Source organism: Micromys minutus (assembly GCF_963924665.1).
Source record: "Micromys minutus genome assembly, chromosome: 27".
Lineage (NCBI taxonomy): Eukaryota > Metazoa > Chordata > Mammalia > Rodentia > Muridae > Micromys > Micromys minutus.
The window spans coordinates 21,598,984-21,619,328 of record NC_137962.1 but is presented as its reverse complement, the minus strand read 5'-3'; the positions used below and the strand labels follow the sequence as shown (position 1 = coordinate 21,619,328).

General features: G+C 50.4%; 2 protein-coding genes across 2 annotated transcripts; one reads left to right on the top strand and one right to left on the bottom strand.

The window, feature by feature from the left end:
• Window positions 1–7,549: 7,549 nt before the first annotated feature.
• TROAP (trophinin associated protein) lies at window positions 7,550–14,557 on the top strand (the record flags this gene model as incomplete). The annotated part of the gene is made up of 13 exons (XM_080939463.1): window positions 7,550–7,693; window positions 7,805–7,997; window positions 9,017–9,174; window positions 9,259–9,396; window positions 9,770–9,849; window positions 10,170–10,246; window positions 10,671–10,786; window positions 12,417–12,500; window positions 12,649–12,708; window positions 13,106–13,240; window positions 13,395–14,019; window positions 14,196–14,389; window positions 14,510–14,557. 13 exons carry the CDS (start codon window positions 7,550–7,552, stop codon window positions 14,555–14,557), a joined length of 2,052 nt encoding a protein of 683 aa, XP_080795589.1.
• A 1,415-nt stretch (window positions 14,558–15,972) lies between these two features.
• On the bottom strand, window positions 15,973–18,856 carry C1QL4 (complement C1q like 4; the record flags this gene model as incomplete). Its single annotated transcript, XM_080939135.1, has 2 exons — window positions 15,973–16,152; window positions 18,320–18,856. The coding sequence occupies 2 exons, from the start codon at window positions 18,854–18,856 to the stop codon at window positions 15,973–15,975; spliced, it is 717 nt and encodes a 238-aa protein (XP_080795261.1).
• Window positions 18,857–20,345: the final 1,489 nt, after the last annotated feature.

Here is a 20,345-nt window from a genome sequence, read left to right as displayed (position 1 = left end):
TCCTCTGTGTAGCTCTGGCTGTTCTGGAACTCACTCTGTAGACCAGGCGGACCTGAATTTAGAGATCTGTCTGCCTTTGCCTCCCGAGTGCTGGGATTATCTTACTGGCATTTTTCCCCCCTGAGATAAAGTCTTGCTATACTTTTGAGGCAATCTGGAATTTACTCCATAGACCAGAAGTGCCTCACACTTGTGATGATTTCTCTGCCTCATTCTGCTCAGTACTGAAATTACAGACACACAATGTCTGACCTTTGACCTCTCAGTGTCTGTTTTCCCCCTGGACATGCTGAATGTCCATTTCCCTTCCCTTAGTGTCTCTTTCAAGAGCCCAAAAAGACCAACCAGGAGCTGATTCTGATGTAATCACATTAGGGTCTCTTTATTACAAACTTAAGTTTGGGCTTACTCACCGCCCACCCACAGGACAGTTTGGTCAAGCATCCCCGAACCCTCATTGGAACAGGGTTTTATAGGAAATGGGAGCAAGTGAGGGGTGGTCCAGCCTGGGAAGCATCTCATTGAGTGACTATTGTAAACCTATAGGTGAGTGCTCTGAAGCAAGACCACATATAATCACAAATGGTCTGAAAGTACACCTGAAACAATCAGACTCATCTTTGATTGACTGTTGCCAGGGAGTAGCTATGGAGTAATTCTGGGGTGTGGGCCAATGATGATCGACGGGGTCCTTCCTGGTAGTTGGGTGCAGCTTAGGTTCAGCTGCAGGTCAAGTTCCCAGGCTTTTTTTTTTTTTCTTTTCTTTTCTTTTAAGACAGAGTCCATGGGCTGGAGAAATGGCTCAGCGGTTAAGAGCACTGACTGCTCTTCCAGAGGTCCTGAGTTCAATTCCCAGCAACCACATGGTGGCTCACAACCATTTATAATGGGATCTGATGCCCTCTTCTGGTGTGTCTGACAGCTACAGTGTACTCACACACATTAAATCAAGAAATAAGTCATATATATATATATATATATATATATATATATATATATATATATATATATATATATATATATATATAGTGAGAGAGAGAGAGAGAGAGAGAGAGAGAGTCCAGTCTCAAGATGGAGTCGGTTTGGCCTCTCATTAGGATGGTACAAGTTAACATGTTCAGGTGGAGCTCCCCATAGATCTGCAGCTATGTTCTCTCTGGACCCCCACCCCAAAGAAAATATTGGAACTTCTCTCAGGTAGAGCCCATCTCACCCATTTGTTGTTGTTTGTTTGTTTGTTGAGTTTTGTTTTTGTTTTGATATTATTTTCTAGACAGGGTCTTGAGGAGCCAGGTGCCTTTGAACGCACAATATAGTCGCTGTGTGACACTAATCCTTGGGAGGTGTGAAAATATCTACTCATCCCAGCCATTGAGCTGATAGCTGAGCAAACTAACAAACAATACCACCAAAGTTCAGTGTGGTGAGCCCATGAGCTTCCTGGAGTTACTTACAGGAGTGTGGGGGAGGAGTCACTTACGGATGTATAGACAGCTCAAAGGCAGTTGTGTCACCAAAAGTTCACCCCACATGAATGACAGTTCATGACTGCCAGAGCCCTGGTTGCACAGTTTGCAGGCAGCTTGACAGGTCAGAGTCCTTATCACTTGTGTAACTTGTGTAACATTCACAAGGGGCATTGTGAATCTGGGAAGTTTCAGAGATCTCCAGAACTTTTGAGTTCCTTAAGTCCTGAGTGTTTTTTTAAACACACACACACACACACACACACACACACACACACACACACGATTTATTTAATTTATATGAGTACATTGTAGCTGTTTTCAGAAACACCAGAAGAAGGCATCAGATCCCATTACAGTTGGTTGTGAGCTGCCATGTGATTGCTGGGAAGTGAACTCTGGACCTCAGGAAGAGCAGTCAGTGCTCTTAACCACTGAGCCATCTCTCCAGCCCTGAAGTGTTTCATTTTGATTGGACAAGTTAATTAGGGCCGCCAAAGTGGTCTTTAGATCGTTGGACCTACTTTGATAGCTAGACCTTGGTAGTCAGCCTCAGGAGAAGGAAGTGATAGCTTCAGGAATGGAATCTAGTGGTTTTTAGCAAAGCAGACAGAATGGGAAAGAAGGGTGTTCGCCATGCTGGGACTGGTTAGAGTCCCTTCAGTATGTATCTCTGTGCCGGTACATACGTGTGCATATACCTGTGGAGGCCAGATGTCCACCTCCACATGTTTTACTTTAAATTTGTATTTATGTGTATGTGTGTGTGATTGTGTGTGTGTGTGTGAGTTCATATCACATGTGTAGGAACATATAGAGGGCATAAGAAGCTGTCAGATCCCTTGTAGCTGGAGTTAGCGATGGGTGTGAGCAGCAGCTTCGGGTGCTGAAAACCAAACGCAGGGCCTCTGGAATCATAGCGTGGGCTAAGAACTGTTGAGCCATGTCTCCAGGCTGCGTTTGATGCTTTGAAACGGTCTCACTAGAACCTAGATCTTAATGATTAGGTTAAGCTGGCCGACCAGAGTAGTGGGTAGTTTTAAGCTACTGCCTTTCGATCCGGAAAATGAAGGTTGGAGACAGGAGCAGGAAAAGATGATAGAACAAGGCATGTGACAGTTCACAGGTGAGACTGAGCAGCAGAGAGAAAATACTGAGGAAGATGGGGGAGACTGAGGAAGATGGAGGAAGAGAAGGTGGAAGGAAGATGGAGCAGAACCGAGTGGCCTGGAGAAACCATGAATAGCAAGGGTTCTCATAGCTGGGGGATAGAGTGGATCTGTCCAGTCTAGGCCTGCAGCTTATAAATACTGTAACTGAGTTGTGTGGCTTTTGCGTGGGCGTATTGGTGTTGGAGATTTACTGCAACAGACCATCAAGGCCTAGAGATCTCTCTTTCTGTGCCTTCTCAGCACTGGGATTACAAGCATGAACCACCACACCCTGCTTTTTGTACTGTCCTGGGGCTAGAACTCATGCTTGTGTGGCGAGCATTTTACTGATCGATCTCTCTACTCAGCCTCTTCTTTCTTATTTTAGAGACAAAGTCTTACTCTGTGGCCCTGATCAGCTTTCAACATAAGATCCCTTCGGCTTTTGCCTTCCAAGAGCTTGGGCATTGCTTTTAATGTTTCCTCCTGAATACATTTTTTCATTTACAGACTCATTCAGCAAAGATTCAGGTCTAAATATAAATGCTCACAGGAGCCACTGCAAACAGGAAGGCGAATGAAACGTAGTAGCAGTTCCCAACCTGTGGGCCATGACCCCTTTGGGGCAGCATATCAGATTTCTTGTATGTGAGGTACTTACATTACGATTAGTAACAGTAGTAAGAATAGAGTTACTAAGTAGCAATGAAATGATGTTATGGTGGGGTCTCACCACATGTATTAAAAGGCTACAATGCTAGGAAGGTTGAGAAGGGTGGAGATAAAGGATCATCTCAGCACCTTCTGTCAGAAAAGGCAGAGGTTAATAATCCTTGTATTCTTATGGATGAATATATAAGTCCCAGCCGAGCTGCATACTCTGAGTAAATAAACAGCACACATAACCAGAGTTAGCCAGTCAGCTTAGAGGGTAGAGAGAACTAACCAAGGCATTGTTCGCAGACTCAGTGGGTGTTCACAGAAGGGCTCCAGCAGAGCCTGTCTGAGGAAGTAATAAAAGACAGACAGACAGACAGACGGTTACATGGACAGAAAGTCAGGAAGCGTTCCAGCCAGAGGCATAGAGGAAGCAGGGCAGACCTGAGGACATAGGTGATGTCATGAAGTTAGTGTCAGTGCAACACAGGTCTCAACTCAGAGAGAAGAGGTAGTTTTTTATGGTTCCAAACCCTCGTGACTATGACCCAGGCACCTGGATCTAGGTCATCCTAGGTTCCACTGTCCTGAGGCAGAAGCCCAGTGTTCTGAAGGCAACAGAACAGAGAGTTATAAATCAAGGCATTTTGTTTTATTTTTAAAGACTTATTTATTTTATATATGAGTACACTGTAGCTGTCTTCAGACATACTGGAAGAGGGCATCAGATCTCATTACAGATGGTTGTGAGCCACCATGTGGTTACTGGGAATTGAACTCAAGACCTCTGGAAGAGCAGTCAGTGCTCTTAACCACGCAGCCATCTCTCCAGCCCACTTTATTTTATTTTTGAGACAGGGAGTGATTATTTAGCCTTGGCTGGCCTGGAATTTGTTATGTAGACAAGGCTGGCCTCAAATTCACAGGGAGCTGTAGGTCTTGGCATTCAGTGTGCTAAGATTGAAGGTATGCATTACCACCTCCTGCCCTTCAGAGGATTTTAGAAACACATTGTTGGGGACTGGAGAGATGGGTCAGTGATTACAAACACTTGTTGTGCTTGCAAAGGACCTAGGTTTGATTCCCAGAACCCACATGGTGGCTCCCAGTCATTTAACTCCAGCTCCAGGGGATCTGATGCCATCTTCTCACCTCTGTAGGCATCGGACATGCATGTGGTGCACATGCATATATGCAGGCAAAACACACAAATAAAAAGTAGAAATAAAATAAAAATACATTGGTGGAAACATCAGAAAGGACACCTTGTGAGGGAATCTCAACTTGGGGCCTCTGATGGGATGAGAGCCTTTTAGCCCTTTGATGGGTGGAAAACTGGGTTTTGTTAATATAATCCACGAAGTTCCCACCTGTATAAGGTGGGCAAAGAATGGGTGGAGAACAAGGATAATTGTAGTTGGTTTCTTTCTTTCTTTGTGTGTGTGTTTGTTTTTAAAGATTTATTTTGGGCTGGAGAGATGGCTCAGTTAAGAGCACTGACTGCCTCTCTTATGTAAATGTGTGTTCTATCTGTATGTATACCTGCATTCCAGAAGAGGACATCTGACCCTAGGATAGATGGTTGCTGGGACTTGAACTCAGAGCCTCTGGAAGAGCAGACAGTGCTCTTGCCTCTGAGCCATCTCTCCAGCCCATAACTGGTATCTTTAACTGTAACATTTCACCTCCTTCAGTCACTGAAGTTTTATTTATTTTTATTGTATATACATTGGTGTTTTGCCTGCATGTGTAAGGGAGTCAGATTATCTGGAACAGGGTTTTACAGATAGTTGTAAGCTGCTGTATGGGTGCTGGGAATTGAACCCGGGTCCTCTGGAAGAACAGCCAGTGCGCTTAACCTCTGAGCCCTCTTTTTAGCCCCCGGTTATTGAGGTTTTACCCAGCCTTTGTAAATAGCTTCTTTTTGAGAATTCTCCTTCCCAGAAGACAGAGAGCAAGTTGGCAGCGTGGGGCGGCGCAGCATGCTAGGTTTACTGTGCAGATAACTAAAGCACGGCATTTCAGAAAATTTCTCTAGCTACTATAAGAAGAAACGGATTCGTGTGGACAGAAAGACTGGGGGCTCCCCCGAGGGCTCAAGGAACTATTCAGAAGAGAAGGCAGGAAGACGTTGAGAGTCAGAGGGGATGGATGACTCCGTAAACCATGGTCTTCCACATGTGAGCTCACAGAGACTGTGGCAGTACACACAGGACCCGGTTCAAGCCAGACTGAGTTCCAGCCTGAGAGGCAAGCGAAAGAAGCCACAAGCTTCCATCCCTAACCAAGAAGCTACCTCCAAGTGACAAGTGCTTGCAAAGTTAGTCTTCCCCAATGGAGTCTCACTGGGTATATTAACCACACTTAAGAGTGGGTGAGTCCCATGCCCAGTAGTAGATAGCCAACACCAAACAAAGTCAATGGTGTTTTTGTAGCCTTCTTGTCTCATATGGCTTTGTTTGGGCATTGTTTGTCTTACCGGTCTTTCGCTCATATATTATGGTTTCCAACTTTGTGGTTTTATGGGCTTTGTTTTTTTATGTGTTTCTTGTGCTTTTTTTCTTTTTCTGTTCTGGTGTTTGTTTTCTAAGGAGAAGGAAAATATGTGTGGAGAAGTAAGAGGAAACTGTTATTAGGATATATTGCATAAAAATTATTTCAGAGCTGGAGAGATGGCTCAGAGGTTAAGAACACTGGCTGTTCTTTCCTGAGTTCAATTCCCATCAACCATATGGTGGCTCAGGACCATCTATAAAGGGATCTGATGCCCTCATCTGGCGTGTAGGTGTAATACAGACAGGGCATTTCTACATTGAAAAAAAAAATACACATTTTTTTAAATTAAAGCCATATATATTTTAAAAGACTGGAGGGGTTGGGCAAGGAGATTATTTGGAAGACAATCGCCTTTTAGACCAAGCTGACTGTCTCTGCGTACTCTGCTTCATCTGGCTAAACAGCTGAGTAGATACTCAGTAGATATAAAATCCGTAGGTGTGAAAAGAAATGGAGTATGGAAGCGGAGATCCGGAAGCACTTAATGAATAACGCCTATGTCCCTGGCTTGCTGATCAGCATCCTTTAAACTCCAAACGGATTTCTGTGCAGGGCGTGTGCAACCCTAGCACTTGGGAAGCTGAAGCAGGAAGCTGCGAGTTTGAAGCCAGCCTGGGGTAGAAAGAGCTTTTGTGTGTGCGGGTGGGGTGAAATACGGTCTATTCCCATCTCCATCATCTGGCGCCTCACACCTGCCTGCCAAAGAGTAGCGGGTGAGCCCTCTCTCCAGACTAGTGGACGGCAACCAGAAGATGCGGACATCTCCCCACACAGGAGAAGCCCTTCAATTCTGAGCTCCAGTCACTCTGGGTCTGACCACACCCCACCAGGTTGTGAGGTCTGAGTGGACAAACAATTTCCTGCCTCCTCTTTCTTGTTGGGCTCAGTTCAGTTACCTCTGGCCCTCTCCCCCATTAGGTTTCTCATCTCCCGCTAGAAGTGCCCATGCTTCCTGGAATAGTTCCCCAAACCCGGCCTTGCACTGCGTTCAGAGTATGGTCAATAGTATGCTTGATGGCCAGGCATCCTTTCCCACAATTCCGCGGCCTTCATGAGGAGCCAGCCGAAGGGCTGGCTCCAGATCTCGCGAGAGAACAGTAGTGCCCGTTGCAGCCCCGACTCGCCTTCCCGGGCTTCAGAACAGCATCCTGGCTTTCCCCTAAGCCTGCCACTCGCGCTCCGGTCTCGGATTGGCCGTGAGGGCTGGTCAGTTGTTGTCCCATCCGGAAAACGTTTCGGCGACTTGTCCCTCTCTGGCCCCGCCTCCGGAGCCTGCGTATTGGGTGGCTGGCGTGACGTCACGCGCTTCCGCGTCAGCGGGAACTAGCCAATCACAAGCTTGGCGTATTTTACAAACCGGGGAAGCCTCTGAAGCTGGAGCCGCAGCAGCAGAAACCCAGAAAAATCAGCGGAAAAACCTAAGAAAGTAGTGGTGACCCCGAGGGGCTCCTGGAATGGTGCGGCACGGGGATCTTAGAAGGCAGTCCTCCCGAGGTTCCTAGGGAGGAGAGCAGTCTGGAGTCCCGGGGCGAGATAGAGGTCTTGGGTTTCTGGAGGAGTCGCCAGGAGAGCGGCCTTGCTGCCGGTGGAGGCCTCTAGGGCACATGGATTAGGACCAAAGGAGAAGAATCAGGGATATCAGCACCCATGGCTTGAGAAGTGATTTGCTTTGGTCCTCAGTCCTGTCTGCCTTCTTCTCTCGTCTCAATTATAGCCGCCATGACTACCCTCCAGACCAGTAAGGATCCCCACCTCCGAGGTGTATCTCCCAACCCTAGCAAGATTCCAGTACTCTCTCAAAGATGCTCAGATTTCTCCTCAGTCAAGTCGGGCTCTCTGGACCAGGAGAACCAAGATCCAAGGGTAAGAGGGGCTTGATGGGTGAAAAGAGTAACCACAAGGAGGCAGCTCATGTCAGCAATGCACGCCTGCCCTCCCCAGCGCTGAATCCCAGCCTTTTCCCCTTCCTTTCAGAGAGCATCACAGAAACCACCGCTTAGTACCCAACGTCCACTCCCTGACAAAGCAGGCGTCAGATCGAAAACCTTACACCAGACAGAAAAGTCACAAAGATCGAGGACCACTCACCTGCGGAACCCTTTGGAGGAACTCAAGCCTAGCTCTGGGGGATCAAATGTGGGGTTTGTCACCAATCATCCCCAGACAGGTACCTGTTGGAGGCCTGGGGACAGCCTACTTGGCTGAGTTAGGATGGGAGACACAGAATGGGAGTTTTGCATGCCTTCCGGACTCTTGCATACTGTAAGAGTCTTGGGCCTTGTCCAGAAAGCTCTGTGCTCTAGCTAAGAAGCAAAGTGCCATCTTTTGCCTGGCATGGTAGCTCACGCCTCTGATCCCAGCATTTTAGGAGGCAGAGGCAGGTGATCTCTGTGATTGGGAGGCCTTGTCTGTCAATAATATATATATATATATATATATATATATTTTTTTTTTTTTAGAGATTTTTTTATTGTATGTGAGTTCATGTGTATGCAGTGCCCATGGAGTTACATTGTAATCCCTAGAGCTAAAGTTATAGCTGGCTATAAGCTATGACTGACTGTGGGTCCTGGAAACAGGATACAGGTCTCAGAAAAACAGTGGCTCTTAACCGCTGAGCCTTCTCTCTCCAGCCCCCAAGAGATTGTTTTGAATGATGTGTATGTGTTGGGGGTGTGTGTGAGAGCAGATGCTGGTGGAGACTGGCTGGAGGTGTTGGATTGTCTTAGGGCTGGAGTTCCAGGCTAGCCACCTGACAGAGATGCTAAGAACTGAAGACCAGTCAGTTCTATGCAAGAACAGTGATAGTGTGTTCTCAGTCCCCACAGCATCCCTCCAGCCCCCGGTGATATGTTCTGTATGACAAAACCTTTGTTTTATTTTATACCCCCAATGTTCAGAGCAATGAAATTCTTCAAACATTTGGTGAGCTTAGGTTCAACCGAGTGATCTTCTCTCTTCTCTCAAGATCTTATGTAGCCCAGGCTCTGAGCTCTCTATGAGCTGGTGGCTGGCCTTGAACACCTGGTTCTCCTGCCTCCATATCCTAAATTCTGGGATTGCAGGTGTGCACCACATAGCCTGGCTTGGATAATGTTTCTTTTGCTCACTGTCACTAGGTGAGCAACACCTGTTCCTCAGCCTCCCCTATTCCTGTTCCTTCTAATCCTGTCTCTTCCCTTTCAGAGGCCACAGGGGCTATAGAGTTTGTGGCTGACCCTGCAGCCCTGGCCACCATCCTGTCAGGTGAGGGAGTGAAGAGCTGTCCCCTGGGGTACCGGTCCAGTCTGGCTCAGAGAGTGCTAGTTCGTGAGAGAAATGGAGGCACCACCCAGAGGGGCCAGGTAATGAGAAGGATAGGAGACCAGGTTGGGGTGAACTAAGGGGTCAATTCTGAGTCTTGCTAATAGCCTCTGTTGGCCGTCTAGGGTACACGGTCTTCCGCATACCTGGCTCCCAGAATCCCCAACCATCAAGTGGATCCCACCAGGGCTTCCTGTTTCTCAAGACTAGAGGGCCCTGGACCTCGAGACCACACTTTTTCCCCACATAGGTTAGAGGCTCTGGTGAGTACTCTTTTTTAAGATTTATTTATTTTATATAAGTACACTGGAGCTTGTCTTCAGACACCAGAAGAGGGCATCAGATCCCATTACTAATGGTTGTGAGCCACCATGGGGTTGCTGGGAATTGAACTCGGGACCTCTGGAAGATCAATTGGTACTCTTAACCACTGAGCCATCTCTCCAGCCCCTCTGGTGAGGACTCTTGAGGGGCTGACACTCAGTCCTCCTAGAAGCTTCTTCCTGGAACAAAGTAGGCCTTGGGACATATCTCAGGATGAACAAACCAGTGGGTTCTGTTGGGAGAGACGGGGTGATGTTTGTGTCTAGCTTGGGGCCTGCTTCTCATTCTGTTTCCTGTCTTGCTCTGGGTCAGAATCCACCTTTGGGTTCCTTTCATTCCTCTGCTCGCCCCAGTTTACAAGAGCTCCGAAGAGAGACCTGTGGCAGTAGCAGGTAAGGAGAGTGTAGATTCCCTTTTGACCCCAGAGGGAATGGGCAAAGCATGTCACTGGCAGGGCAGTGGGGTTCACACTCTGATAGCTGGGCCTTCTCTGCACAGGCGTGTGAAGTTCTCTTTCACTGGGCTACCGCATAAACTGACAGGAAATGGCTTTGAGTTTAATTCTTAACCACTACCAGCTGTGCGAGCTTACCTTAGCCTGTCTGTGTCTTGTGTCCATCGGCCAAGTGAGGATAACACTGGTACCGTTAGAGGTACCGACATGGTGTTGGCAAAGCCTTTAGCTAATGCCCAGCCCTTGCTTGACACTCAGGGATGGACACTGTGCTGACAGCAGAACTTCAGCGAGCCAGGCCTCAAGACTGCTCCTGAAGACCCCAGTGCGGCCTGGTGAGTGTGTGTGGATGTGTGTGGATGCAGGAGCAAAGCAAGGGTGAGGGCCTGCACCAGGAACAAGGCAGGGAAAGGGTCAGCAGGCCTCAGGGAGTGGGGTAAGGGAGAAGTTGGCTGTCTAGCTCAGTGGTAGAGAGTGTTCACCAAGCATTCAATCCCAGAAGCACACACCCGTACACACGAAGCAGACAAGACCTCTGGGAAGGTCTCTGTGCCTGACCTCTCCCTGCCACTTCCTACAAGACAGTTTCTACCGTGTTCTCTCTGTCCCAGTCCCTTGTGAGCCATGGCCACCTTCAGCCCACCCGGGGCCTTGGGATTGATAGTGTTTGCCAAGGTCTCATGGTGCTTTCAGGGGTTGCTGAATGGGTTGACTTTGGTTCTAGATACTACAGTAAACGAATGTCCTGTCTCCTCCCAGCTCCCTCAACCCTCAGAGAAGAACATGAGGCTGTCCCTCACTCAGATGGAGGAGGAAGACCCCAACTGGGTCTGGCTCAACGGGTACCATTAAAAGAAAGTCTAACACACACCAGGGTGAGACAAGACCCTCCTGGGATGGGGGCAGGGCGTTCAGGCGGCACACTGAGGATTGTGGGTAGAATTGGTGGGGCTCAGGGTATTTGGTATTTTGCTGAAGTTGGGACTTTCTTTGTTGGGTATCTGGGGCCTGGGGTAAGAGGTGACAGACTGGCATGTGTGCCACTACCAAATCAGTGCCACAGCCAAGAAACGACCAACACTTCCAACCACACATATTAATTCCTTCATTCCACAGGTATTTGCTGATTAGCTTTTGAATGCAGTTCCAGAGTATGTATATTCTAGAAGGGGTGAAGAGCAAATATATATATATATAATCTCAACAAAAGACAAAACAAAACAAAAAACCCCACAAATGTAAAATATGTAGGATGTCACATAGTGACACGTACCTTCTGAAAGTGTAAGGAACTGAAAGGATTTAGGTGGGGGGATTGGTATCATAAATTAGTAGTTTAGAGCCATGCTTGGTGGTACATGACTAACCCCACACCTGGAGGCAGGAGAATTACCTGGGCTGCTCCATGGTGAGTTCCAGGACAGCCTCAGCTGTACAGCAAGACCTTGTGTTTAAAAATAGGTGATAGAAGGTGTGTGGGTGTGTGGTGTCTGTGTGGGGTGTGGTGTGGGTGTGTGGTGTCTGTGTGGGTGTGTGGTGTCTGTGTGGGTGTATGTAGGGGAATGGATGAATAGGGCTGGTAACTCGCTCCCACTGGCTCTAAACTTATAAATGCCTGTAATTCCCTCTCAGGGCATCTGATGCCCTCTTCTGGCTCACATGGGCACCCAACACATGCATAAATTAGAAAAAAATTGTTTGATGTTTATAAAGGGGCTGCTAAGCCATCTTTTTATAAAATGTAGTTCGGTTAGGGTACTGTCACTGGGAAGATGAGGTTTGTGTGTGAGACCAAGAAGTGAGGTGGACTCATATAGATGAGGGGGCATTTAACCAAGGGCTGCAGGTTTAAACCCCAAGGAGAGGAGACGTAGTATTTGTGAGCCAGCAAAACAGACCAGGGAGATCGAAGCCTAGAAGAGGGTCCGAAATGAGTTCACAGTGACTACAGGCGAGATGAGGTAAGGACAGACAGACAGAGCAGTGTAAGTTCTCAGCTCTTGTTGGGCTGAACAGAAAGCCAAGGGGAAACTGACTAGGGAGAAGGAATTGGTTTCTCTTGAAACCTGTGCAAGTGCTGTATATGGGGATACTGCATATGGGGACACTGCACATGGGGACGCCGCACATGGGGACGCCGCACATGGTGGCACATGCCTGTAATCCCAGCCTCGGGAGGTAGAGGCAGGAGGATCCGAAGTTCCAAGCCAGCCTCAAGAGTTGCTACTGCAGTGGTGAGAACAGGAAGGGGAATCAGGAGGCCACTCTTCCTGCCTTTTTTCTCCACTGACAGTGATGGCTCCCATCTGCTGCCTGCTCCTGATCCTGCAGCCTAGCCCACATAAAGTACCACCTTCTGTCACCTAACAGTCTCCATTTTAGACAGGCTGAGGGTGTTTGCTCCCTAGGCCTCTCAGCTGTGATTTGTATCAACAACCCTTGGGCTGGGCAGGATGGGAAGACTTTGGCTGCAACCCCCTACTCAGCCACCATGTCTCTCCTCAGACCACATACTCATCCACAAAATGCTTCACCATTCGACGGAAAACCCAATTCACACCCCTCCGATCACTACCCAGAGTTCAGCAGGTAAGAGAAAGCAGAGAAGGAAACCAGTGTGGGCCAGGACTAGGGAGGAAGGGAGAGGGGCAGGCCAGCACTGGATGAGGACTGGGGAGTTTATGACAGGCCAGAGGAGTGGGTGTCACTCACAGATGGTCTGTTCTGTCTGACACAGACCCAGCGGCCGAGTGGCCTCTCCCCTCAATCCTCCCCTGAAGAGCCTGCCCTGCCCTGGGTAAGTGTCAAAAGCCTTCCAGTACTGAGGTCTGTGGCACCGTCCCACTGGCCTGGAGGGCTGGCAGCCTTGTGATTTAAGGTAGGTGTATTTGCCTCTCACCTCTCCGTCTGTCCTTCCTATTCTATATTTAGAATGTCTGTCTGTCTTTGTATCTATCTTCTGCTAGTCTCAGATTCTGGAAAAAATTTCTTGTGTGTGTGTATATGAACATCTCAACAGCCTGAGCAAACTCTCGATTCTCTTGTCTTCACTTCTTGAGAGCTAATATCAGCTCTGGTGTAGGCCTGGTTCTTAAAAGGATGACCAGGGAGGGAGTTTAGATCCTTTCCAAGAGGGTGAGGTCAGTATTTTCACCCCAGTGTGGCATCTTCACCTGCCCTCTCCTCTGTGGCAGGAGCGGATTGCTGTGAAGTTGTTTGACCAGGAGAGTCTTATCACCTTGCAGAAGGGACCCGGGAAACCATCTGTGGCAGGCACTTCTGGACCTCACCCCAAGAAAAGCCCCAGCCACCAGGAGCTAAGGATGCAGGTGGGCCTGTAGGGGCAGCAGCCCTGATGGCTTCTCCTTCATGAGGAGGCTCAGGGAGGGGGAGCTGGGGAGAAGGGTAGAGGTGTGGGAGATGACAGTGTGGGGTCCCTTGTGAACACACAGTGACACGCTGGGATACTCTCTCCTACCACAGCGCATCAAGGTTTTGCAACAGCTCTTGCGGCAGGAGGTGGAAGGGCTGGCAATGGGCAGTTGTGCAGCTCAGAATGAAGGCTCTGCTTTAAATATGACTGAACTTCAGCCCCTTGTGGCTGAAATCTCTAGAACTCTGAGTGCTCCAGAACACAATTCTGAAACGTCCCATCTTGGACCGTCAAAACACTCTGATGTGACAGAGCCCCTCCCTGCAGAAGAGTGTAAGGAGCCACAGCCCCAGCTTTCGGAAGAGCATGGGGAACCACAGGCCTGCCCTGGGGAGGAGACTAAGGCACGTCAGCCCTGCTCTACCACAGAACTAAAGCCCCCAGTGCCACATAGAGCTGAGCCCGAGCCGTCAGAGCCTTGCCTTCCAGCACTGTCTGGACCCCCTCTGTCTAGTTGTCAGGGACAGGCCGAGCCGCCTGAGGCCTGCCCTAGGATAGAGCCGGGATCAGCAGCCTGCCCTCTAGAAGCTAGAAATCAAGAGTCTAGCCCACAGCCCTGTTGCAGTCAGGGGCCTCCAGCAACCACCAGCTTGACCTTCTCCTCACAAAGCCCGGTGTGTGCCAGCCCTCCCATCCACTCACTCCACTCCTTGAGAACCCCACTAGGCCATTCAGGTAAGGACATGAAGAAAAGGTTCTTTCTCTCTGGGGTGGGCCCTGCCTTGCACGAGGCCATGCCATGCTTTCTTTCCCTGTGTTACCAAGTGGCTGTGCTCATGGGGGACGGGAAAGGGCAGCACCTGGAAGAAGTATAACTCCAGAGGCCCCTCTAAACTCTTCATGGCCTTCAGGCCCTGGCACTGTGGCCCCTCGAACCCTAGCTCTGAGGCAGCGCCTCAAAGCATGTCTCTCTGCCATCCACTGCTTCCATGAGGCTCGCCTGGATGATGAATGCGCCTTCTACACTAGCCGAACCCCACCTCCAGGGCCCACCCGGGTCTGCACCAATCCTGTGGCCACGATGCTTGAATGGCAAGATGCCCTGGTGAGCCTTTGGTATACAGCCCAGCCAGCATGGCGCAAGCCTGTTGGTCAGTGGCAGGCTGATCTTGCTACCTCTACGGAGAAGTGATGGAATATGACACGCCCTCTTTCTTTTCTCCAGTGTTTCGTTCCGGTTGGCCCTGCGGTCCCACAGGACTCTCCATTATGACTCCGGCCTTTGCTGGGCTTCTTTTCTGCCGCACTCACCCCTTATTTATTGTTGACTGGCCCATTGGAGTGGGAGCCAACACCCTTTTATCCTTTAATAAAGTTTCTATAAATTGTGTTTGAATGGGTCAGCCAGTGCTGTTGCTCTCTGGTGGCCCACATGGTGGCAGTGTGTTCCAATATAGAGGAGATTAAGCACTCGGGACCATGGCCTTCCTCTTCGCCAGCTGTCCTCCAGAAAGTGGCTGTCCAGCCTACATTCTCAGAAATTCTTGAGTGGGTTAAGGGGAAATTACGGAACCTGTTCTCTCTTGAGATCAGTCTCACTCTGGGGACAGGGAGGGGGTGCCACCAAGTATTCCCTCATCAAGAGCACAGTTGGTACCTGTGGCCCTAAGCTACCTGGAGGCTGAGGCAGGAGAATCACTTGAACCCAAGAGTTGGAGGCAACCTTGGGGAAAAGCTATGATCTATCTCAAAAGGGGGAAAACCACAAATAAACCAACACCAAGAAAAAAAAATGGCTCGAATTCTTTTCCTGTGCAGGCACACCAAACCCTTAGAGTCTTCCTCATTCCTGCCTGTAAGGACAGCACCTCCCTCCACTCCCTCTTCCCTTGGTACTCCTTTTCTGGATCTAAGGCCTGGCCAGGCTTAACTGCATAGATCAAAGATAGATCACCCTGCTGAGATCCACAAGCAGGGTGAGAGGCCCTTTCAGGGCATCAGGCAAAGGACCAGCCACTACAGTTTTCCCTCCATCTCTGTACCAAGGGAGGCAGACACACAATCCCCAACCTCACTTTATTGGGAGAAGTGACAGCATCTGTATCTCCAGGACCTACCCTGGAGAGGGGTGGAATGCGGACTGTACAAAATGGGTTCTTAATGCTAGGAAGTCCTTGGCTCCTCCAGTTCATAGGAGGGCCGCCTGTGGTTGGAGCCTGAAAGATGGGGACGGGGGAGGGAAGAAAGTGGCTACTGAAGTCTGTATCTAAACTGTGCCAGAGTCTTCTCACCTAGACAGGTTCCTTCCGATTCTGCCCTTTCCTTCCAAGCTGTCAGGATGTCCCCTTTTCCCCATGAGACGTTGGTCTCCATTAGCGAAGCTTCCCCCAGCTCCAGGCAAAGGGAGGGCTATGCTGGAATTTTGTCTCTTTCTGGCCCGGTTTCACTGGAGCACAAGGTGGCCCCTCCCGAAGCTGCTCTCTTCGTCCTGGCCTTCCCATCTCTAGACTCCCCCAACCACTTAAAACCCTTGAGCCCCAAGAATCCAATCACCCCCGTGTGGGTGTCCTGGGGAGTCCGCAGGCTCTGAGGATGGGGCCTTGGGTAGGGCTAGCAGGAGGTGGGTGTGGGTTAGAGCGAGGGGTGAGGGGGCGGGCGAACAGACATGAGTAAGAGAATGTGCTGGGCTCAGTCCGGGTAGATGATGAATCCCGAGAAGGTGCTGTACTTGTTCGTGTTCCCGCCGTGCACCTTCCCACCATCCAGCTTGATGAAGACCTCATCACCCACATCTAGGTGCAGAATGACGCTGTTACTGGCATAGTCATAGTTCTGATCCGCATCTTGAGCAATGGCGCTAGCACGGACCTAGTGAGGGAAGAGGGAAAAAAAAGACCCATTGGATCTCATACCCTGTGCAGAGCTGAATTGACCAATGGGGTTGAGTTGGTTGGTTGCTGGAGCAAGGATGGCGTAGGTCCTGGGGGAGCGGTTCTCAACCTGTGGGACTCAACTGACCCTTTTAGAAGTTGTATACTAAATATTCTGCATATCAGATATTCACATCATGATTCATGAAATAGCAAGGAAATAATTTTATGATTGGGGACCGCCACAAGATGAAGAACTGTATCAAAAGAGTTGCAGCATTAGGAAGGTTGAGAACCACGGAGCTAGGAGACTGCAGAGCTTCTCAGGCATGACTTGGGCACGCACATCATGTCTTCTCTGGGCCTCGACTAGAGCAATAAGGGGTAATAATAATGGAACCTAACTCATGAGGTGGTTAAAATTAAATGAGTAATTACTCCTGAAATCCAGAACCGTGTTCTGTATATAGAAAATGTTCTATAGAATTACTCTTCTCATGCTAAAAAGAAAAGCTTCCAGGATACTTTTAGGATTCTATGCTGGCTTGGAATTCCTAAATTAGCGTTCCCAAGGTGCAGGGGCAAATGTGTCTACACATGTGCTATACCTGTACCAGGAGGAAAATGAAGGGTTTCCCTCTTGGCCTCCTGGGCTTGCCTAGGGAGTGTCATGTGGTCCCCACCATGTGGGGGACTGCCTTTGGTCTGTGATCTCCAGTTTGCAGCAGTCACACCTCCAGCCCCTTCCCCCAGTTTCCATCCCATCGGGACTGGTTATTAAATCATTAATTATTCATCATTATTCTAATCATTATTTACCGTTCCCAGGGCTGCAGTGTAGACTCCATGGAATACAGAGAGGGAGCTGCAACACCCCTCCCCCCCTAAAACCACCACACTCCAACCTGATTCCTGGCACAGACCAGGTCTACCTACTCGGTGCCACGAGAAGGAAGACACCTCACCTCACACATCCCATGGTCATAGGCACACTTGGGTCATATGGACATTCATTACCTCACAAACACCATCAACCCCGGAAAGACTTGCACTGCCTGGCAACAACTCCCTTTCCTCATGCTCCGGCTTGCTAGAAACAGACCCCCAAAGCTGAAGCAGAAGGTGGGCTGGGGTGGTGTCCTCTTGGGATCTTGGAGCATTTCAGCCACATGGTAGGGCTCAAGGCTTAAGGGACCCTGAGTAGTAAGGCCTGGTGCGCCAGGGCCCCACCCCATCCACGGAACGTTCAGAGGTCACTGTTCAGACCAAACCTTCCTCATCCTGTAGAGGCAGCTCTCTCCACCCAGCCTATGGGATCATGCGAGTCTTTTGGGGGGCTACCCTCTCAAACCTTAGGTGGCAATGGTTTTCCACTACCCATGGGGTAACACCTAGCAGAATCTGAGAGGTTGTGGGGGAAGGTGTAGGCCCCTAGAACAGGCCTCCCTTCTTCCTGTCCATTGTCTTCCGGCTTTTCCAAACCCAAATAGGTTCATCCCATTACTTATATAGCCCCAGCCAGCAGACCATTGTCCACATCTGCCTACAGACTCAGTGTTAGCTGAGGGCAAGGCTTGGTCTAGGTTTGGCTCCAGGCCCTGGGGATAAACAAATAGGACCTAGCAAAGAGGCAAGTTAGTGTTTTCTTCCTCCCTCCCCCTTTCCACTTTTCTTTGAAAAATCCAAGCTGAATGACTTCACCTGGGGGAAGATTCCCACAACCCAAAACAAGAAATCCCATTCGGAAACCAGGTTCTCTAATAGCTTCTTCCATGCCAGGGCCAGGAAACCCACTGACTGACAATTCGGCCAAATAGGAAAACTCAAGGCAGAAAGAAAGAAGAAGCTAAGGGGTAGGTAAGGCGCCAAGGACATTTGATTTGACAGGCTACAGATGGAGTGTGAGGTTGGGGCTGCCGAGAAATTATACTTTGAGTCCCGAGTTCTAGTTCTGACCCCAGTCTAATGCCCTTTGAGACTCTCATCTTTTCCAGGCCCCCAATTCTTCCTCTTTGACTAAATTAAGTGACGTTAGAATTTGGGTAGCCTGGCAGTCTTGGATATCCTGATAGTGTTTCAGAGGAGGAGCTGGGTTGTAAACTGAGCGCAGAAAGTTTTAGCAAGTCATTAGCAAGATCTGGGGCTAAGTAGAGGGGCAACCTCACCTGTCCGTTCTTCATCAGATCGGCCCACATGCTGGTACCGTCACCGCCGCGCATGAGCACATGGTAAGCGAAGAAATAGACGCCTGGCATGGGACAGGTGAACTTGCCGCTGGCTGCCTCATAAGCGTTGCCCACGTTGGTCACCACGTCGTCAAATCGCAACACTTCATAACCCTCGTGAGGCCGCTTTAGACCCGCATAGAAGGCAATTCGGGGTACATAGCCGGCAGGGGGCGCTGCCCCTCCAGGGCCTGGACCAGGAGGACCTGGGGGACCTGGCCTGCCTGGCTCTCCAGGGGGCCCTCTGGGACCTGGGGGTCCTGGTGGCCCCCTCAGGCCTGCCTTTCCTCGCCGCCCCACCTCTCCCTTGGCACCTGGAGGGAAGGGAGGCACCGAGGCGGGCGCACCGTCGGGGCCTTGGCCTCGGGATGCGTGGGGGTCACACACCATGCGACAGCGACCTAACATCTCATAGTGTGTTGGTCCGCGAGAGCTGTGCACCAGTAGCGGGATGGCTACCAGCAGCAGCAGCACCATGGCCACCCCGACGGCTGCGCCCGCCACCCGCTTGCGGCGGCTCAGCCGTGACGCGGCCAGGGCCAGCAAATCCTCCTCACTTTTGGGCGCAATTGCGGCGGAGGCCCGGGGCTCTCCGCGGGCTCGGGCCCCGGTCTGGATCTCCCGACGGCTGTGCCCGACCACCTTGCCGCGGCGAATTCCTCCTGTGACAGCAGTGCTGTTCCCCAAACCGCCTGTCAGGGTGGCGATCTCCCCTGTGAGCTGGGCCAAGGACAGCCCTTGAGGGTTCAGAACCTATCTTGATATTACCCTCGGGTGCAGTTCTAAGGATCCAGGGCGCCTGAGACCTGCAGCTTCTTGGACGGCTGGCTTCTCACAGGTCTAGGATGCCACCTCTCCAGACAGTTGCTTTCTTGCGGACCGCTGTGTCTGGGTCCCGGACTCCCCTCGTTGATTTCTCCCGGCTAAACCAGGGACCTCTCCCCGCTCTCCCGACGTCCCAGGCTCTGAGCTGGCCGGGGGCTGGGAGGGGGGGTCTCACTGGATGCGACCTCGTCGGAGATCTTGCACTCTAGCTCGTGAAAAACACTACCTGCCTCCTTCGGCAGCGGTGGCCGCAGCCCTCATCAGAGCCCTAGCCAGGCGTCCCTCTCCCGCAAGCGCTCTCCCTCTCTGCGTCCCTAACCTTCCTCCCTGGCAGCAGTGCGGGTGGTGTGAGTCGCTGCACGGCAGGAGCGACTATAAGCGGCCGCAGGCGGAGCGACCCCTGGCGCCCAGAGCGGGAAGCACGGGGGCGGGGCAGGCCGCGCCACCTCCCCCCACCTCCCCGCCGAGCCCCGGGCCTCCAGGTTCCTTGCCTGTTCGGGGGCTCTGCAGCGATCCTCAGCCCTCACCCTCACCACCGTATGTATCTTCACTTTCATCCTGTACCTGGAGTTTGGCATTCTCAGAGCTTAAAGAAAGACGGACACAGTGATGGGTTAAACAGGGGTCAGGGTACAATATACATATAAAAACCTCAGAGAGGGACTGCAGAGCCAAACCAGGGGCGAGGGGACTCATATACAGAAAACAGAAAACAGAAATAAATAAAAATTCGCCATCACAGTCCCCCGGTGCCCCCCAACCAAATACCGAATATGGGGCAAAGGGTTCAACCGGTACTTGTTGACCAGACTGGGAAAAAGAAAATCTGCCGCTCCCACCCTGGTCTCTTTATGATTGAGGGGGGTCTTGTAACACATAGCAGCAGAGAGAGAGAGAGAGAGAGAGAGAGAGAGAGAGAGAAACTAGGGAATGATTAGGAAACGTACAGCCGAGAAACCAGAGACAGAAACAGAGACAGAGAGACAAAGCTTCGAAAAGAGACTGACAGCCCCAGAGCCCGAGAGGGAGAGACAGAGACAGAGAAAGAGAGAAGGGAGCCCAGACAGGTTGACAGATCGAGAGAGAAATGTAAATGGCGCGCTGCAGAGAGACACCCAGGTCCGTGTTCGGACTCCAATGT